Source organism: Musca autumnalis, unplaced genomic scaffold (assembly GCF_047663935.1).
Source record: "Musca autumnalis isolate F117 unplaced genomic scaffold, ASM4766393v1 scaffold_1, whole genome shotgun sequence".
NCBI classification, from domain to species: domain Eukaryota; kingdom Metazoa; phylum Arthropoda; class Insecta; order Diptera; family Muscidae; genus Musca; species Musca autumnalis.
This window is the reverse complement of record NW_027411644.1, coordinates 182,675,325-182,694,619: the sequence shown is the minus strand read 5'-3', so window position 1 is coordinate 182,694,619 and position 19,295 is coordinate 182,675,325. Positions and strand designations below refer to the sequence as shown.

Sequence of the window (19,295 nt, the reverse complement as noted above, 5' to 3'; positions counted from 1 at the left end):
ATTTGTTCTACTAGGATGTTTGCGTTAATCTTAATGGATTACCCAAATACAAATGTCATATTTTTACGCCGTAAAGAGACATTGGAAATTGGTGAGCAACGCAGTTACTATAAAATAATTCAGCTGCGTAGTCGTCTCGTCTCTCGTAGGGATACGCAGTGAAATGCTATAATCGGTTTTTCGATCATTCGGTTTTTGTGAAAAACTTAAAACTCGATTTTCGGTTAGTCGATTATTTGAGAGTGTTCAAAAAGTCGACTTTCGATTAATCGTTAACCGCCGAAAACCGATTATAATCGAATATAATCGACCACTTTCGTTGATGGGATCCGTGACATATGTATGTATTAAAAAGTACCATTGATTACGCGGTTTTAGCACGCCCAATAGTCAACTACGACTAATAGTCGACCACGATTAATAGTCGACTACGAATAATAATAGACTACGACTAATGGTTGACTACGAATAATAGTTGACTCCGTCTTCCGAAAGTCGATTAAGAATAATCGATTATCCGGTTTTCGCACATTCAATAGTCGACTACGACTTTTGGAAATATTACGGCTAATAACCGATTAATCGATTAACCGAAATCGATTTTACGTATCCCTAGTCTCTCGCTCGTCAGCTAGTAATATTTTTATTTGTTTTCGCCAATAAGAGTAAAGTTTTAAGTTTTCCTAAACGGCATCATATCTAAAATCTTTATTGTTAAACAACAAACGTATCCTAATCGGATTTTATGTTAAAAGAGGTTTAATAAGTGGAATAACAGCCGATATGAGTGAAAACCAAAACCCAACAACTTCCCAAAATAAAAACAAAGCTAAAGAAGAGCATGAAGCAGCAGTGGAAGGAACAGGTGAGAGAATTAATGTTGTTGTTGTAACAGTGTGTTAATAGGTGTGTCTTTTTACGTGATAATTTGTAATAATTATTACCAAATGTTACTAAATGCTGTCTTTTTACACAAAAGTTCAGTAAAAGAGAGCGAAGTGAGAGAACAATTTTGACAGTTGTTTGCTGAGAAATTGCTAAAAGTTGCTGAAAGAATTTTTCCCAGCAACATTTAGCAAGTTCGATCAGCTGTTTTTTAGTCATCTGTTAATGGTCAGCTGCTCAATGTTTGTGGAAAAATATTATAAATATTACGATTCAGCTATATTTATTATTTTTTTAATATCATAATATTTTTTTTTTTATTTATTTTGATTAAAATTGAAGAACTTTTTCATTGCTTTGGAGTTAGTTTTTCTTTCATACATTGGCGCCAATGTTTTTGTTTTGGTTATCAACTGTTATCTTGCTAAAGATTACTAAATGCTGTCTTTTTACTTTTTTCTCTATTTTCGTATCAAAGAGTACAATCTCTCTTACTCTCTGAAAAGAAGTTACTGAATAATTATTACTGAAAAAGTAAAAAGACACAACTAATATTATGTTTGTATGTTCGTTCTCCTGTTCAATCTGGCTCTGGATCTATCTAGTTCCAGGAAGGTGGCTACTTCGATGGGATGTAACCACTGATCCACTGGAGTCAGTCGGGTAGGCTTGGCGGGGAGTTGAATAGGTGCTTAGTATCGTGCGGGCCCATGCCGCATACTCGGCAGATGTCTTGCACGGTGCGATCGATTCCCGCCCAATAGGAATTTAGGCGACTGCAATATCCCGAGCGTAATTGAGCCAAAACTACTCTGGTTTGTCGTGGCAGCTGTCGCTCTTCAGCTGCGATAGGTGGGGGATGTACTCCGATGACTGCATTCAAACAATAATTGCTTATGGTCTTAGCAACTGTGTCTGTGTGAATGCTGTTGAAACCTGCCTGATATGCCTGTCGATCTAGAGGTTCTCTCCTATATTGTTAGACCGCCGTCTCTAGAGCATGAATATACTTCTTGATATGCCTGGGTGTATCGGTGGCCAGCAGATGGTGATTGGGATGGCTCTCACGGTAACACCCGAGCAAGTACTGCAACGATAGCATCTCATTATGTTGTCGTACTGGAAGAATCTTTGCCTCCTGATGTAGATGGCCCCTGTAGATTTGAGGAGGCACCCTGTTGCTGTTCTCAGGGCGGCGTTCTGACAAATTTGAATATTATCCCACTGCGTGTCACATAAATTCGGGGACCAAACTGTCGCCGCATAGCTTACCACAGACCGACCTATCACTTTGTACGCGGTCAACAAGGTTTCTTTATCTGCAACCCCATGTGCTGCCGGCTAGGGACTTGAGAACCTTGTTCCTACTTTTCAGTTTGTAGCGGATTGCTGTGGCGTGCGCGCACGACGTGAAAGTAGTGTCGAATGTGACCCCTAAGATTTTGGGGCAGTTTGTAGTCGGAATTCTGCTACCGTCGACCACGACATTCAACTCTCTTCTATACTGCGCCGTCCATGTGGTGAACAGAGTGGCCGTCGATTTAGTGGCGGATGTCTGCATATTCCTCGCGTGGAAAAAGGAAGTAAGATCGGTTAAATAGGAGTTCAGTCTCTCACAGATGTCATCAGGGTAGGTACCTGACGCCAGGTTCGTACAATCATCCGCATACTTTACGATCTCAATGCCGTTTGGAGTGGGCGGAATACAGGAAAGATAGAGGTTAAACAGTTCCGGAGATATCACCCCACCATGGGGAACTCCCTGTTTCACTTTACGGGGCTTGGATTTCTTGTTCCTGAATTCCACATACGACTGGCGACCACACATATAGTTGATTATCCAACGTTTCAGACTTGGCCGGAGGGTTGTCTGCTCAATGTCCTCAAACAGCGTGGAGTGCTTGACAGCGTCAAAGGCTTTTGATAAGTCAAGCGCCACCATCACTGCTCTATCACACGGCCGCTCCTGGTTGAGTCCTCGAAAAATATATGTGGAGATGGCGTGCAGCGCTGTTGTGCTGTGCTGCTTACGGAATCCATGCTGATGATCGGCAACTTGATAGCTATTTCTAATGCTGGGGAGGACTAAGGCCTCAAGGGTCTTCGCTACAGGTGACAAAAGCGAAATCGGCCTGTACGATTCACCTTTGCTGGCATCCTTGCCTGGCTTCGTAGCGGGACCACCCTGCCCATTTTCCAGACTTCGGGAATAATAAGGGTGGCTAGCGACAGGTTGAGAACTTTAGTGAGATAGTCCACTCCCGGCTCATCCAGCTGTTTCAACATTACCATGGAAATTCCGTCAGGGCCCAACGCTTTGGATGATTTAGCATTTCTGATGGCATTCGCAACATCATCCATTGTAAACTGTGGTGGTTCATCCTCGGCAGGAAGATATCTAATGCGACGTAACACTCTTCTCTTCGCCCTGTCACTCTCGGGGTGCTCGACAAACTCTCGATTGAAGTAACTTGCACACCTCTTCGGGTCAGTCAACTTAACGACGCCAAACGTGACTGATTGATTTTCTGCACAATGATTCAGATTGAATGATAACTATGAGGACTAACAGTAGTTGATATTGCAGCGGATCTCATTAAGTTCATACGTATATCTTGTAACGAATAGTGCGATTTGCTAACAACAACATAAAATGGTATTAAAATAGTCCCCCGATAATACCAGGTTTTCTACACCTTATTTCAGAATTCCATTAACCTATTAACTCAAATTCTTTATTATCTCTTATTTTTCAGAAGAGGATACCACTATGGATGCCATTCGAAAATTCTTTTCTCAGAAATTGAATTTGGTCACAGCATTCGATGAGGAAGATGGAACTAATAAGAAAGTAAGTATTCGCTACAAATTGATTTGATTTTCTTGAACTTAGAAATGTGGAGATGTGTATTGTCACTCGAAGCCACCAACGTTGTCCACGCCCTGAATTATCATGTAACACACGACAAGTTACTAACTGCCAAGCAAAACTTACAAAACTAGCCCCACTCTCCGACTTATAACACTGTACAACAAAATTAAACTCTTTTTAAAATTACAAGAAACCCCGCATAGATTATGAAAGAGGACCAAAAAAAGAAGACACGTGTATCGGCGTTTTGAAAGTTTACGTCGGGAAGTAACCTAAATAGGCGTGGCAAGTTTCGCCCATTTCTACAGGTTTGGAAATATTCGACATCCGATTCCTTGGAATCCTTGCATTTTAGGTATAAAGTGTCTTTGGCAATATTACTGACAACAATGTGGGGTATATTTCTATGAAATTAATTAACCCTCATGCGAGTCACTAAAGGGATCTTTTTGACCCCTTTTTTCAAAAACGTTTAAAAGCTCATTTGAAATGTGATCGTATCAGATCAAAATATTCTACAAAATTATTTGTCATAAAATTTTACTATAGGTCCCCGAATACACCAAAACTCTAAATCGTACCTAAACGCCAGGAATCTGTCAAAAGTAAAATCACGTTTTAGGGTTAATGTTGTACTTTATCTGAGTTTATTAAGTTTTGTCACACAAAACTTCATTCCAGATAGAAGACGTCAAAGACGGAAATAATCTCCATCAAATTTCAATATAAGTCGCAGAATAAAGAAAATATATACATCAAATTTGCCAACAAAACACCCAAATATTTTTTGAATAAATTTGTTTTGTTCTTTTTTCGAGTTGATGCATGAAAGTAACATGAAATTCAATTTTAGACGAAAGGTGTTAAAAGAAGAAATATTCTACACAAAATTTCATTGTAAGTCCTGGAACAAACTATGTATCTAAGTAAAACACTTTGTTAAGAAAATTACGTTACAAAATTAGATATTATAGGTAGAAATTATTTGTTAAACTTTTAGACTCTTAATTAAAATTTATTCAATACTGAGTCAAAATCTCCTAAAATAATTCACATTTTGGGGGTTGTGTCAAAAGAAAAAATGTTCCAAATCAAATTTCATTATGAGTCTCTGAACAAAAGAAATTTATAGCTATAATATTTAACATCTCCAGAAGCTTTCGCTTTTCATATATGATTTAGGACCATATTCTACCGTTTTTATTCACATTTTCGTTATCTGCGGTCACAAAATATATTTTATTGATGTTTTTTGATAATAAATTCTTTCAGAAGATTATGTGTGCTCGATCCAAACTATTTTTGAAATATCTATGGTGAATATATATAGGGAAAATATTGATAACTCAGGTCGGACTTTGAAAAATTACGTATTTTAGTACTATAAACTAAAATAACGTCATCAGGATAAGTCATAGGTTCCTGATATTGTATGTGAAGATGCGGGGATAGTCTACGGCTATTGTCCAGTGAATATATATCTGACATACGAGTTCTAAATAAAATCCATGGTTTTGGCATGGTCCTAAATACTATAATGATGACAGCTACTCCTGCTCTGATAAAATTTACTCCTGCTCTGACAAATTTACTGAATTCAGTCAATTTTGTCAGAGCAGGAGTAGCTGTCATCATTATAGTATTTAGGACAATGCCAAAATCATGGATGTTAGGACCCGAATGTTAGATATATTCACTGGAGAGTAGCCGTAGACTATCCCCGCATTTTCACATACAATATCAGGAACCTATGACTTATCCTGATGACGTTATTTTAGTTTATAGTACTAAAATACGTAATTTTTCAAAGTCCGATCTGAGTTATCAATATTTGCCCTATATATATTCGCCATAGATATTTCAAAAATAGTTTGGATCGAGCACACATAATCTTCTGAAAGAATTTATTATCAAAAAACATCAATAAAATATATTTTGTGACCGCAGTGAATAAAAACGGTAGAATATGGTACTAAATCATATATGAAAAGCGAAAGCTTCTGGAGATGTTAAATATTATAGCTATAAATTTCTTTTGTTCAGAGACTCATAATGAAATTTGATTTGGAACATTTTTTCTTTTGACACAACCCCCAAAAAGTGAATTATTTTAGGAGATTTTGACTCAGTATTGAATAAATTTTAATTAAGAGTCGTGATAAAACGTGATTTTACTTTTGACAGATTCCTGGCGTTTAGGTACGATTTAGAGTTTTGGTGTATTCGGGGACCTATAGTAAAATTTTATGACAAATAATTTTGTAGAATATTTTGATCTGATACGATCACATTTCAAATGAGTTTTTAAACGTTTTTGAAAAAAGGGGTCAAAAAGACCCCTTTAGTGACTCTCATGAGGGTTAATTAATTTCATAGAAATATACCCCGCATTGTTGTCAGTAATATTGCCAAAGACACTTTATACCTAAAATGCAAGGATTCCAAGGAATCGGATGTCGAATATTTCAAAACCTGTAGAAATGGGCGAAACTTGCCACGCCTATTTAGGTTACTTCCCGACGTAAACTTTCAAAACGCCGATACACGTGTCTTCTTTTTTTCGGTCCTCTTTCATAATCTGGCCGAATTATCTTGTAATTATTTTTTGTGTTGTACAGTGTAATTGGGTCGGATCATATCGTTGATGACATACAGTGGATCCAAGCGAGGGTCGTACAGCTAATGACATTTATTTAATTGAGGCAAAATGGGATATTAAGAAAGTATTTAAGTAGCTTTTTAGTCTATTCGGTGGACAATTTAAAAACACGAAATAAGAAAATAATCAACCCGTTTACATTGTTAAAAAATTAAAATAGCTAAAATACTAAGGGCCTGTTTATGTATGTCGATAAGAAAATGAATACGCAAGAAAAACTACCAAATTTGAGTGTGTTTTTCAAATTTGTTTTTTGTTTTGAAGAAAAGCAAAGGAAATAATATTTCCAAAACTAAGGTTTGGGTGTGTTTCATGCGCACACATTTTCGTTTCGAAATACATAAACTGGGGGTAAGAATTTTAGCGCAAAGCGACAAATGTAGTATAAAATATGTCGCCGCGTGTTTTGAAAAATCTCTCCTACAATCAAGTATAAGTCGTCTGGAGACATTTTCCAGTTATATCACCACTATAGACGATTTATTGTTCCAGCTTGGACTAGAGTCTAGCGCAGAGCTGTGCAAAATCGAGAGAGAGGGAAATTTAAGGGATAATTAATATTTAATTTTTCTTGGTGTTTTATTACTTATTTCAACATTTTTTTTAACATTAATGTTGTCGAAAATCGTTCATAATGCAAATTATTAAAAAATATAAATAAAAAATTTGCAAAAACATTTACTTGTTTATGGTTCACAAAAAGTAAGAGTACGTTTTCAAAATTTGGTTGTATACTAGCACACATGCGAGCTCAGCTATGGTCTAGCGAACCAATTTTATTGAAAAAATTAATACCAGTGACCGCAAATATTAAGTTTTTATGCTTGAAGTCGGAGTTTGGGCAGAAAGGATAATACTAGGTAGTAAGAACTCCTTTATACTGCAAAATCTCATAATCTGATTCGAAATGACTTCAAAAACACATAAAACAAATATTCAAATCAGAACGATGAGCTCCACACGCTCACAGATACACTGATGCGTTATGTTCTATTATTCGTATATTGGACAAAAACGATTTGTGGGACTTTTCGCAGTATATCAGGTTCCGCACAGAACTTGTTGCATCTATGAAAATTACACTCTTTTAAGAAAATTGTATGCAGTCATTGGTATTGTTTTGATACTCTAAAGATTGCTCTTGGATAAATTTATGTATTGTATTGTATTTATGTATAGCCTTTTTACACATTTTTTATAACCAATTGACAAAGTATTTATGTTGTATAAATGTGACTGCACATTGGAAAAATAAGATTCCAATTTTTTTCTCAATCGATTAGAGTGTCCCGACACTGAAATCCACTAATTTTGCGCTGTGTGTATTAAAATATCCACAAGAAAATATTGTTCATTAAATTTTTGAATTATTTTAAATATTTCATATGTGTTTTTTTATTAATAGACATCAAAGTATTGGATAGCGTTGCAGTTTTAATTTTCGACATCCGCTGAATCGAAAGTTTGTTTTTGTAAAGTTGAATAAATTATTTTCTCATGTGGTTTCATACAAATAATTTATAATTTTTTTTATTTATTTATTATTATATTAACTTGTAGTAAATACAATGTTAATAAGACATAGCATTGGCTACAATGGCCATCAGCTAATACTTATAATACAATAGATTTACAGATTATAATTAATTAATCTTATACATATAATTAAATGAGAATTTGTTATAAAATTGTACATAGCATTTATATTTGTGGTAGTTGGTGACTTCAGGACTTCTAATCCATTGTTGTTGAGATATAGTTGGCGCAAATTGGAGAAATCATTACAAGACTGTAGAAAATGATCAATAGTACCGATATTTCCACACTTGGGACATTTGTAGTCCATGTCATTGTTCAGAAGATGTTGATGTGTGACGATGGTGTGACCCATACGTAGGCGGGAGAACATACGTATTTTCTTTTTATCTACGTCGGTGGGATGTTTGGGTTTAATACAAGAAAAATTTACGTAGTTGTAATGGAAGTGACAGAAATTCATGTTGTTTTGCATGGCATGAGAAACCAGTTCATTTTTAATGTGCGTTTTCAAATCAAATTTTTTTAACCAGCATATCACATTCTAACGGTGCTGTACATGCAAATTTTGCGGCGTTGTCGGCATATACGTTTCCTGTAATTCCCAATTAATATGATTCAAGTTTTCAGAATTTACCCTATCAATTGTAAAGATGCACTGATATTACACTAAATCGATCATAGCATTTAATAAAAAACAAAAACATGTACTAGGATTAATTATATTAATAAATACTTTGTCTTTATAATTGCTGTAGGGCTTTCATTTGGTGCAAAAATTCTTAGTATTTCAGCTAATTTAATGTTTTAACAATGTAAACGGGATGATTATTTTCTTATTTCGTGTTTCTAAATTGTCGACTGAACGCACTAAAAAGCTACGTAAATATTTTCTTCATACCATTTTTTTGTCGGAGATATAAGTCAATTAAATAATTTGCATTAGCTGTACGACTTTCGCCTGGATCGACTGTATATATGCCATTGGAATAATACCTTCTGACTTAGTTTAGTCTTTCCATATGATGAAAATAAAAATATCTGCCCCTTATTCTACTGCTACTTGGTTCACCTAGCCTCTGTAAACATACCACCCTTTTTTAAAATATAAAATCAACACAATTATCTCTTTTTTGTTTTAGGCATTTGAAAATTTAACATTTGAGGGCTTATGTGATCACTGGAAATCAAAAGGATTTAAGAATATAATCACAATGGTGGGAGCTGGTATCTCAACCTGTAAGTATTTTAAAGCATTTCAAGGTTATTAGTTTTTACCTAATAATTTATCTACTTTTAGCTGCTGGTATTCCTGATTTTCGTTCACCTGGATCTGGTCTGTATGATAATTTACAGAAGTACAATTTACCACATCCATCGGCTATATTTGATATTGACTACTTTGACGAAAATCCCCAACCATTCTTTGCTTTGGCCAAAGAATTGTATCCGGGTTCATTTAATCCTACGCCATCACATTATTTTGTACGTTTGCTACACGAGAAAGGTCTCCTGTTGAGACATTATACCCAAAATATTGATACATTGGAAAGAATTGCCGGTATACCAGACGAAAAACTGGTAGAGGCTCATGGTACCTTCTTTACCAATCATTGTTTGGGTTGTCGTAAACTCTATTCCATGGAATGGATGAAGGAACAAATCTTCAGCGATAGTGTACCCACATGTGAAGATTGTAATTCAGTGGTGAAGCCAGATATTGTTTTCTTTGGTGAAAATCTACCCGAGAAGTTTTATACATTACCTGCAAAGGATTTTAATAAATGTGATTTACTTATAATAATGGGTACCTCCTTGGAGGTACAACCATTTGCATCACTCATCGATAGGGCAGGTCCCAAGTGTGTACGTTTGCTTATCAATCGCACCAAAGTGGGTAATGATTTTGGTGGCATTGGTTCGTGGTTTATGATGGGTCCTGGTCTAATGTTTGATAATCCTAAAAATACGCGCGATATTGCCTACATTGGAGACTGTGATGATGGTTGTTTGGCATTGGCTGAAGCATTGGGTTGGAAAGATGAGTTAGACGACTTAGTAAAAAGAGAACATGAACGATTGGAGAAGGAAAATGCTGACCATAGAGAAAAGATGGAGCATGCGAAAAATGCAGCCGATACAAAGGATGTTGATGAAAAAGAAGAAAAGCCAGTTGAGCCTAAGACAAAAGAAAAAGATTCAGTATAAAATATTTTTTAGTGCAATATTCAAAATTTTATTTCTATAGACCTAAGATACCCCTCTATTACCGTTATAGCCTTTCCTCTTTTTAGCTAAAATAGATTAATGTTTACGTAAAAAGGGAATTACATACATATATTTTTATTAAAATATATCTTTTTATGTGTAAAATCAATGAATTTATATTTAATGTAGACAAATTACCATTTACATATTATTGTAATGACGATTGCAATTAAAAATAAATGACTTCAGCAATAACGAATCTGGTGTGCATATTAATCACTATGAACAAATCTAAGAAGCCATTAAAATATAATTCATTAAGCGTTATTAGGATCAAGGATAACTTAAATGATTAGATGGCTTAGGTCAAGGAGAGTCAAGAAAGCCCTGCTACTGAAGAAGGGCAAGGTTGCCAACCGAGTTTAACGATGCAGGACGATTCACTTTTGTCGCCATTATGGAATATTCTTGAGGCACTACTCTTCCTCCTGATGAGAAGCAGTTTCTCAGTTGTACAACATCAGGAAAATTCATAGTACCATAACATCATTACGCGCCATAGCCGAGACACTGAACCAGAAAAGTCCGTGCGGCCTATCGAAGGGCTTCAATGCCAAGCTGGGCCTACTTACGACATTCGATTCGATCGAGTATTTGTTCGAGAATGAAAAAATCAAGCTATGAAAACCTATTCGCGCCACCAACTACATTTACTAAGGTATATGCATTAGCAATTTGTTACAACAAAGTAAAAAAGTTTTACAAAAATAATTTCGTACAGTTTTCTAGCACAACTTCATTCCGAAATTATTACCCAAAGTATTATTAAACGATTTCTACAAATATTTACATTGTTTCGTTAATAATTTTGTTTTCTAGTTTTTGCTTTAAAATAAGGCTGCTCATACAACTACAAACATATTTTGTTATTGTGTTGGTTTTGAAACACAAACATTTTGATAGTTTCCCAACATACCGTTCAGTCTGATTCTATGAAATGTACGAAAAATAATTCGTATAAATACATTCTTCAATTACACGGATAAGCTAATAATTAGCATAAAAATTCATTATTTTTAAGAATCAAGCAGCTGCCCCCCCCCTCCCCCCCCCACAAGAGCCGCCAAAAAAGTTTGAAATATTATAAAAAAAACATCTTTCGAATAAGCTATATATTTTTAAAAGCGGTTAACAAATGTTTGGGTTATAGTCATAAAAGGGTAAAAACGCATTAAAAATAGGAAAATGCTTTTCCTCCTGCTCTAAGCTGCTTAGAAGATACCAAACATAATTTATTATTTGTAAGTAAACTTTGAATTCTGTTTAAAAATACATGAGATATGCAATTTTTAATTTAAAACTTCTCTACAAGTGGTGCCTTAGACACGCCGCACAGTGGTTCAGAATCGTTTTTTCCTGGTCAAAATTCTGTAACTTTTGAACGGATAGAGATATTTTCACAATTGCAGAGGAATTCAATGTCAAAGTTAAACTTTTGAATTGTTTGTACTATTTTTCATCAAAATATCAGTGCTTTTGTGTTTTTATATCTTCTTATATATTAAAGATGGTCAAACGCCAATAAATAAACTATAAAAATGCCAAAAAGTTTAAAAACATTCTTCGAAAAAAAAATTAAAAATTTTTTTTTCACAAATTTTGCACATAAAAAAGATACAAAAAATTTAAATTTTTTCAAAAATTAAAATAAAATGCTCCTTAGGTGTTCATAAAACTTATATAACTCATATGAAAACTCATATACTCCAAACAATTTTAATTTGTGTAAAAAAGCTGTAATTCATATGGCAATTGGTATGGAAAAACACACATTTTTACCCATGTAATTTTAATAAATTTAAAAAAGTGTTAAACGGACGGAACGGGACGGGAACAAAAGTATATATGGGCTGAAAGAGGAGACTCTCGGGCATATTTCTGTGGAAACATAACATTGTTCCATGTTGTTCCACAAAAGTTCTAGTCCACTAAATTTGGAATTTCAAAAAATTTAGTACCTGAGGAAAAATAAAATAGCTCATGTTGTGTAAACGCCACGGTAATTTAAAGGCCACAATCCTACCTACCTAACAAAAAACAGCGAGCGCAATATATGTTATAGTTTCCGAGAAATAGCTATTTCTTTCTTCAGAAGTTTTCAAAAATTACGTATTTCTCAAACATGGGAAAAATTTTCGTTTTTAGGGGCACCCCACGCCCGCACCTTCCAATATTTTGACCTAATTTTTTGATTTCCTTAGTTTCAATATGTTTACTATCGAATCCCATGTAGAAATTAAATATATGTTACAAAACAAAATTTTGATTTTTGGCCAGGAAAATCGTTTCTTGAACCATTGTGCGCCGTTCAAACTCGGCGATAAACAGTAGGTCCCATATCATTGAGCTATTTTGAATCGGGGTGCACTCACTGATATGAGAGAAGTCTCCCCCTTGTCCCTTCTGGGATGTTTGTGGAACAATTATTATTATTATGCAATTTTTATACCCTCCACCATAGAATAGAGGTCCAAATCGCACTGTGGTTCGGCCTGTGGACAAAAATCGAAAATTTATGGCAACAAATTTGACTCCGATTGAAATAAATATTACCTAAACACATCAAATTGTTAATATCCAGTACAATTTTTGTCAATTTACAGCGGTAATATGTCAAGTAAAGTCGAAAAGCATTCGCAGCTTATGAAATTATTAAAAAAAAATAAAGAGTTAAATGTACAATTTCCAGATTCAAACTTATAGTTGATAGCTTTGACAATGTTTTTACGTAAAAAGATATTCATATAGAGTTTTCTAACTTCCTTAAAAATAAATTCTTCGTAAATAAATTTTCTGGTACTTTTAAAATCAGTACTATAAATTTTTGTTGAGTTTTACTAATGTTGGGAGTATTTGGGAGACTCCGTGTTTTTTAAAAAAATACACCTTTATATGGGGGCTATACCTTCCTTTTCTATCATCTTGCCTCGTTGTAAAACTTGGGCCAAATTATGTGATTCGATATCGAGTTGTTTCGACCTGAGTACTCAAAGTTGGGATGACAACATTCGTTATCGAGTAAAATTATCGAGTAATTGAGCATAAATTTGCGAGTAATTTCTCGAGGCCAAATTACCTATCGTAAACAAATAAAATGAAAGATTTCCTTATTGTCTTTTTGTTTAAAATGTAAAAATTGTTGTTTGTTGTCGTTTTATAGAAGAAAAACGATGCTAGTAAATAATTGGCAGCATTTTCTAGACAATATAACAAGAGAAATTGGGAAAAGTCCTTTGCAGTAGTTTTGAGAAATTGTGATAAATTTATAATTAAAATGCATGCAATCATTAACCAAAAATTACTTTTGCAGTCGTTAAAAAAAAGTTGAAAAATAAGCATTTCTGGAAAAAAGAAAAAAAATATTTAATATTAATAGCCTTTATTGTATAAGGGAAGTACATTTTAAACATTTCATCCCCCGTTGTTTACCAAAGGAAATATTCTCTCAGAGAGGCTAATGCAAAACATCCACCAAACTCTCTCTCATTTATTTTGAGAGAGGATTATTAAGGTAGATGTATCAGCAATCCGTTACAACAATGTCAAAAAGATTTTGCAAGAATTAATAATTTTCTTATTTTCATAGCACAACTTCATTCCGAAATTATTATTGAATGTATTGTTCAACAAATTCCACAAATATTTACATTTTTCATTCATAATTCTGTTTGTTTTTTGTTCTTGCTTTCAAAAAACACCTTTTTTTACATCTACCTTCATAATACACATAGGTTTTCATAGTTCGATTACCGGTTACTCTCGAAACATTCGATCAACGATTTCGATCGAATCTCGTCATGCCGCTTTTTTATCGTGTCGAAATCTTTTTCACGAGCAAATACTCGATCGAATCGAATCACGTAATTAGGCCCCTTATTTTAAAATTTCGAGGCGGTAGCTCGATTAGAACTATTTTTGGCACTCCTTTCAATACAAGTGAGACCGTCTCTTAATTGTTTTGTGATGTCAAAATGTAAAGTATGTTTGGACGATCTATGTCGCGTAGAAATATTACGATGTGCAAAGTATGGACCAGAGTGAACGAAAAAATGATTAAAGAGTAGTATAGAGTCTTCTTTGGGCCTATAAAACTTTCCCCCGGAAATGTGTCAGTGCTGGTTTACGTTTTGGATTACCCCTCATAGAACGGTACCGCCCGCACTGGTTCATGTTTTATGTAGCCAAACTAGAACGGTACCTCCAGATTTTAGGGGTTTTCAGGATATTGTAGGATAGTACGGCTATCCTACAGAAATGGCTGACATTTAATATTTAGCCTTCTATGGGGCTATAATAATTTGCCCCTAATTTGCCCATACATTTCCACGTTTTGATATATGTAGCCACTGACATTTATGACAATTTCGAACAGTCAACTTTGCACATTTGTATGTAAAGTCCTGCTTGTGCATCTAAATCATCTTCTTTATGTTTTGTGAAACGGTTTTATGTATTGGCAAATAATTCACCAAGATTACGTTTTAAATTTCATGTTTTTTTAATTTTTTAAAATTAATTTAAAAAAGTATCCAAAAATATAGGCTTCCAAAATGCACCCCTACCATCGAGGAGGAGGGGAAGTTTTCAAGGGAAGAATTTTTTTTATTTGCTGACAGAGAAGACTTACCTCCAGTGTCTACGAAGAATTAGATCTGTATGTCATCTAGGGGCTGAGCTATGGATGCCCAAATTATTACAAATATAGACGAACGAACAAAAAATAGTTACAAAAACAGGGGGTTAATATACATACTAAAAGTCGTTTAAAATGTTACCTTTTTCCATAAAATTTTTTTACTGTTCGAAAAATCGAACACCAATTACGACGAAATGGGTTAAACAGATAAACAGAGACATCACGTATTCTTAGGGTGTTTCGATTCAAATCGTCTTTTGTATAACGACATTACGTTATAAACAATGACGTTTTAAGCGATTTCGTGTGTACGTTATATTACATATTAACGTATTCTTGGTATGCTATAAGTATCTGTTAAGAAATTACTATGCTCGAACCACAAGAGGATGTGCATCCACTGCCATATGAATGAAAACTCTCGAAAGGAGCAATCGATTTGGTCCAAAATTTGCAAATCGTATTACAATATTTCATCAAGTCGAATATAGTCCACATAAATCCAGCCCTTCGGGTACCTCCCTTTCAAAATGTTTATATTTAATTACATTTTCTCTCTAAATTGGTCAAAACACTTCTCCGCCAATAGTTAGGACATAGGTCCACGTTTTGGTATACCCCTAAACCGTCAAAATTTCAAGTAATTAGTTTACGCAATTCATCAAAAATAGTGGTCAACAGAGCTTTCATAACGGAAAGAAAACTAAATATTCCGCATAAATTCAGAATATTTTATGGTGGAAGCTTTTTACTTGTTTTTCATTAGGTATATACCTAAATAAAGGTTTCAAAATTTTGTATGTAAAAACTATACACATCAAAAATAAAAAATAAGAAATCAGTCGTATTGTGTGCAATAATCACAAAAACATGCGATTGTATACAAGAAAATGACTAAATATTGACTTTGTCCGCGAACGTGTTAATGTATATCTCATGAGTGTGCTCCTTACAGTATCCTAGCAATTGGAGTTTAAAGGCCAACATTTGATGAGTGAATTTTCTTAAAAAACCTATTTTTTGCGTTTAAAATGTACAAGTGTCATTCAATTTCCTTTGAACCCCGAGCGAATTTAGTTATTTTTTTACGCGACGGATCTAATGAACGCGATCGAATCCATACACTAAATCCGGGGATATAGATACCTTGGAAATAGGAAAATCAGCAAAAATATATTTTGACGAACCCGCGTACTAATCCGCGATTTTCTTTAAAAATTTTTACATAAATGGAATCCTTCATACGCGATTATAATATTTGCAAAAACGCGTGTCATAAATTACAGAGATACGAGAGTAATATGGGTCTTTTACGCAAAATAGAATGTGGAGGCACATCCGCGGTTCTATTTGAATTAGGTGTATAGTGACGTATTTTTGATGGGCGCTAATGAAACCGGATGCGTAGGCACATTGCGCGACTTTTACCCACTTTACAGTTTTTGGCATTGTGATATGCAACTGGCGGCAAAAAATGGCCGCTGAGTGAAACATCGAAATATGCATAGATATTTAAAGAGATTTATTCCCTGTATCCAAAATCGACTTTAACTAGTTCGCGAATAACTGGCTTTTTAATTTTCACATTTTTTGAATGATTGTAATTTCAATATTACTCTTAATCTATATATCTATATATATAAAAGAGTAGTGAGGTGAGTGACTGACTGACTGACTGACTGATTGACTGACTGATTCATCAACGCCCAGACGAAACCGCTGAAGCTAGAAAGTTGAAATTTTGGGTGTAGGTTGCTGTTGGTGTGTAGGGGTGAGATAAGGCTGGGTTTTTGGAAATTCGACCTAGAAGTGTACGAAAAGTACTAAAAGGTACTAAATATGGTACCCTTTGTATTAGGCAAACGGTAAGAGCTAGAATTCTGAAATTTGGAATGAGGGTCACTGATGGAGAGTTAGAAAGATGTACCAAAGGGTTTTTGGAAATTCGAACTACAAGGGTACGAAAAGTACTAAATGGTACTAATTTTAGTACAATTTGGATTTGTGTGAAAGGATAGAGCTGGAATCCTGAAATCTGAAATTTGTAATGAGGGTCACTGATGGAGAGTAACAAAGAAAGGTTTTTAGAAATTAAAACTAAAAGTGCACGAAAAGTACTAAATGGTAGTAAATTTAGTACAATTTGGATTTGGGTGAACGGATTGAGCTGGAATACAGACATTTGGAATGAGGGTCACTGATGAAGAGTAACAATGAAAGGTTTTTGGAAATTCGAACTATAAGGGTACGAAAAGTACTAAATGGTACTAAATTTAGTACAATTTGGATTTGGGTGAACGGATGGAACTGGAATCCTGAAATTTGGAATGAAGGTCACTGATGAAGAGTAAAAATGGAAGGTTTTTGGAAATTCGAATTAAAATTATACGATAAATACTAAGAGGTAGAATAGGGCCGGAATCCTGAAATTTGGAATGGGGGTCACTGATGAAGAGTAAGAAAGATGTACCAAAGGTCGAAAAGTCCTAAATGGTAGTGAGTTTAGTATGATTTGGATTTGAAGAGCAGGAATCCTGAAATTTGGAATTAAGATTACTTGGAATATAGAATTGAGATATGGAGGTAGCTTTGGAAAATCGTACTAATGTGCACGAAGTAGTACTAAATGGTACGAAATTCGCCATAATTTGTATTTGCGTAAACAGATTACTGTTGGAGTGCAGGATTGAGGTAGTTTTGGAAATTCGTACTTATAGAAAAGTGCTAAATTGAACTACATTGGCTATAATTTGGGTTTAGGTGAACGGATAGAGCTGAGATATGAAAGTACATTTTGGAAAATCGTGTACGAAAAGTGCTAAATGGTACAAAATTTGGTACCTTTTGGTATGTGCTATATGGTATAGAATTTTGTACAATTTGTGATTTTGTAAAGGGTAGAACTGGAATTTTGAAATTCGGTATTAGATTAGCAATTGGTGTTTAGAGTGGAGGTAGGGAGGAGGTTTTGAAAATTCGTACTTATTTATACAAAAACTACTAAATAGTCCTCAAATGGGTTTCAGGGGAACTGGTAAAACTGGAAAACTGAATTGGGGTTAGGATATATGTTGAAAATAAGGAAGTAATTTTTGAAACGTTTACCTATGTGTAGGAAAAGTTCGGTAACATGTTGATACCAAAACCATTTTAAATAGTTAAGGTACTAAATTTGGTGTTGGGTGTAGGAACAAAGCTGGGATTATATAATTTAAAAATACGCTATTTGTACAAAAAATAAGAAATGGAAAAATATTTGTTATGAAGATCGCTCTAAAGTTTGAGACAAAGTTCTGAGTTTGAAAAATTTTACTGAATATTGTCCCATTGATTTGATGTTAATGCCAAGGAGTTTCTAAATAATGTACTGTAATTAAGTAGTCAAACGTGAAGTATCTTTTCAAAAAATGTTTTTTGTTCTGACCGCTTTGGTATGTAAATTTGAAAACGTGGTCCAATGCGACAATTTTGTTAACTAGAAGGTATTTACCCCTGATATTAAAAAATCCTAAATTGAAATGCCTTCAAAAAATTTTCCGTTATATACGGTTGACATACCGGGGCACATTAAGTACAATTTTTTGTAAAGAAATGTTCTAACCTTTCATGCCACAAATTCCGAATTTCGGTTGGAAAATGTGCAGAAGATCTTCAAAATACTCTAAATCTTCAAATATCTCTTCTAATAAACGTGGATTGAAGTGGAGATTTTTTAAATTAACCTTATATATCCTCTGAGTATTCAAGGTACAAATTTAAAGAAAGTTGGACAATATACATTTGTTCTTCTTTAAAAATACACTAAGTCGAGAGGTACCGTTATATGGGGATATACGAAAACGTGGCCGAAAATTTAACGGACCTATTCGGGTTTTTGGGCGAAACCGCTAAAGCTAGAACCTTGAATTGTGAATGTGCGTGATTGTTGTTGTGAAGGGGTGAGATAAAGTTTAGTGTTTGGAAATTCGTACTGGAAGAGAATGCTGTGTTAGTGAAGGGGTAAAACCAGGAGTCAAATCTGAAATTTGCAATATGATACGTAGTTTTGAAAATTCGAAATAAAAAATATGGTAACTGTGTAGGGATGCGATACCGCAAATTTTTTTAAATTCTGACTACAATCGAAAAAATATAGGTAATAAAAATAGGTCTTTGTACAACAGAATCTCCAGTATTCACCATTCCCGTATTAAATATTGTTTATATATATATATTTCGTTTCCTTTCCGCATACGAAGTAGCGGGCATTTGCTAGTATATATATAAAAGAGCAGTGAGGTGAGGTATTCACTGACTGACTGATTGACTGACTGACTGATTCATCAGCGCCCAGACGAAACCGCTGAAGCTAGAAAGTTGAAATTTTGGGTGTAGGTTGCTGTTGGTGTGTAGGGGTGAGATAAGGCTGGGTTTTTGGAAATTCGACCTGGAAGTGTACG

General features: G+C 34.5%; 1 protein-coding gene across 2 annotated transcripts; it reads left to right on the top strand.

The window, feature by feature from the left end:
• The first annotated feature begins 495 nt into the window (after positions 1–495).
• Sirt2 (Sirtuin 2) lies at positions 496–10,419 on the top strand. 2 transcript variants are annotated; one of them, XM_073959148.1, is made up of 4 exons: positions 496–865; positions 3,645–3,736; positions 9,095–9,191; positions 9,253–10,419. In XM_073959148.1, exons 1-4 carry the CDS (start codon positions 784–786, stop codon positions 10,158–10,160), a joined length of 1,179 nt encoding a protein of 392 aa, XP_073815249.1. In that variant the 5' UTR covers positions 496–783; the 3' UTR covers positions 10,161–10,419. The 2 variants fall into 2 exon arrangements, with proteins under 2 accessions (XP_073815249.1, XP_073815248.1); XM_073959147.1 differs by having other exon boundaries at positions 501–865; positions 3,642–3,736.
• The last annotated feature ends 8,876 nt before the right edge of the window (positions 10,420–19,295 follow it).

What these genes read in the sequence shown, in the direction of transcription:
- Sirt2 (XM_073959147.1), top strand. Translation starts at nt 784, where the DNA reads ATGAGTGAAAACCAAAACCCAACAACTTCCCAAAATAAAAACAAAGCT. An exon ending in AGCAGCAGTGGAAGGAACAG is followed by an intron (nt 866 to 3,641) that starts GTGAGAGAATTA and finishes CTTATTTTTCAG; the next exon opens with AAGAGGATACCACTATGGAT. An exon ending in GGGAGCTGGTATCTCAACCT is followed by an intron (nt 9,192 to 9,252) that starts GTAAGTATTTTA and finishes ATCTACTTTTAG; the next exon opens with CTGCTGGTATTCCTGATTTT.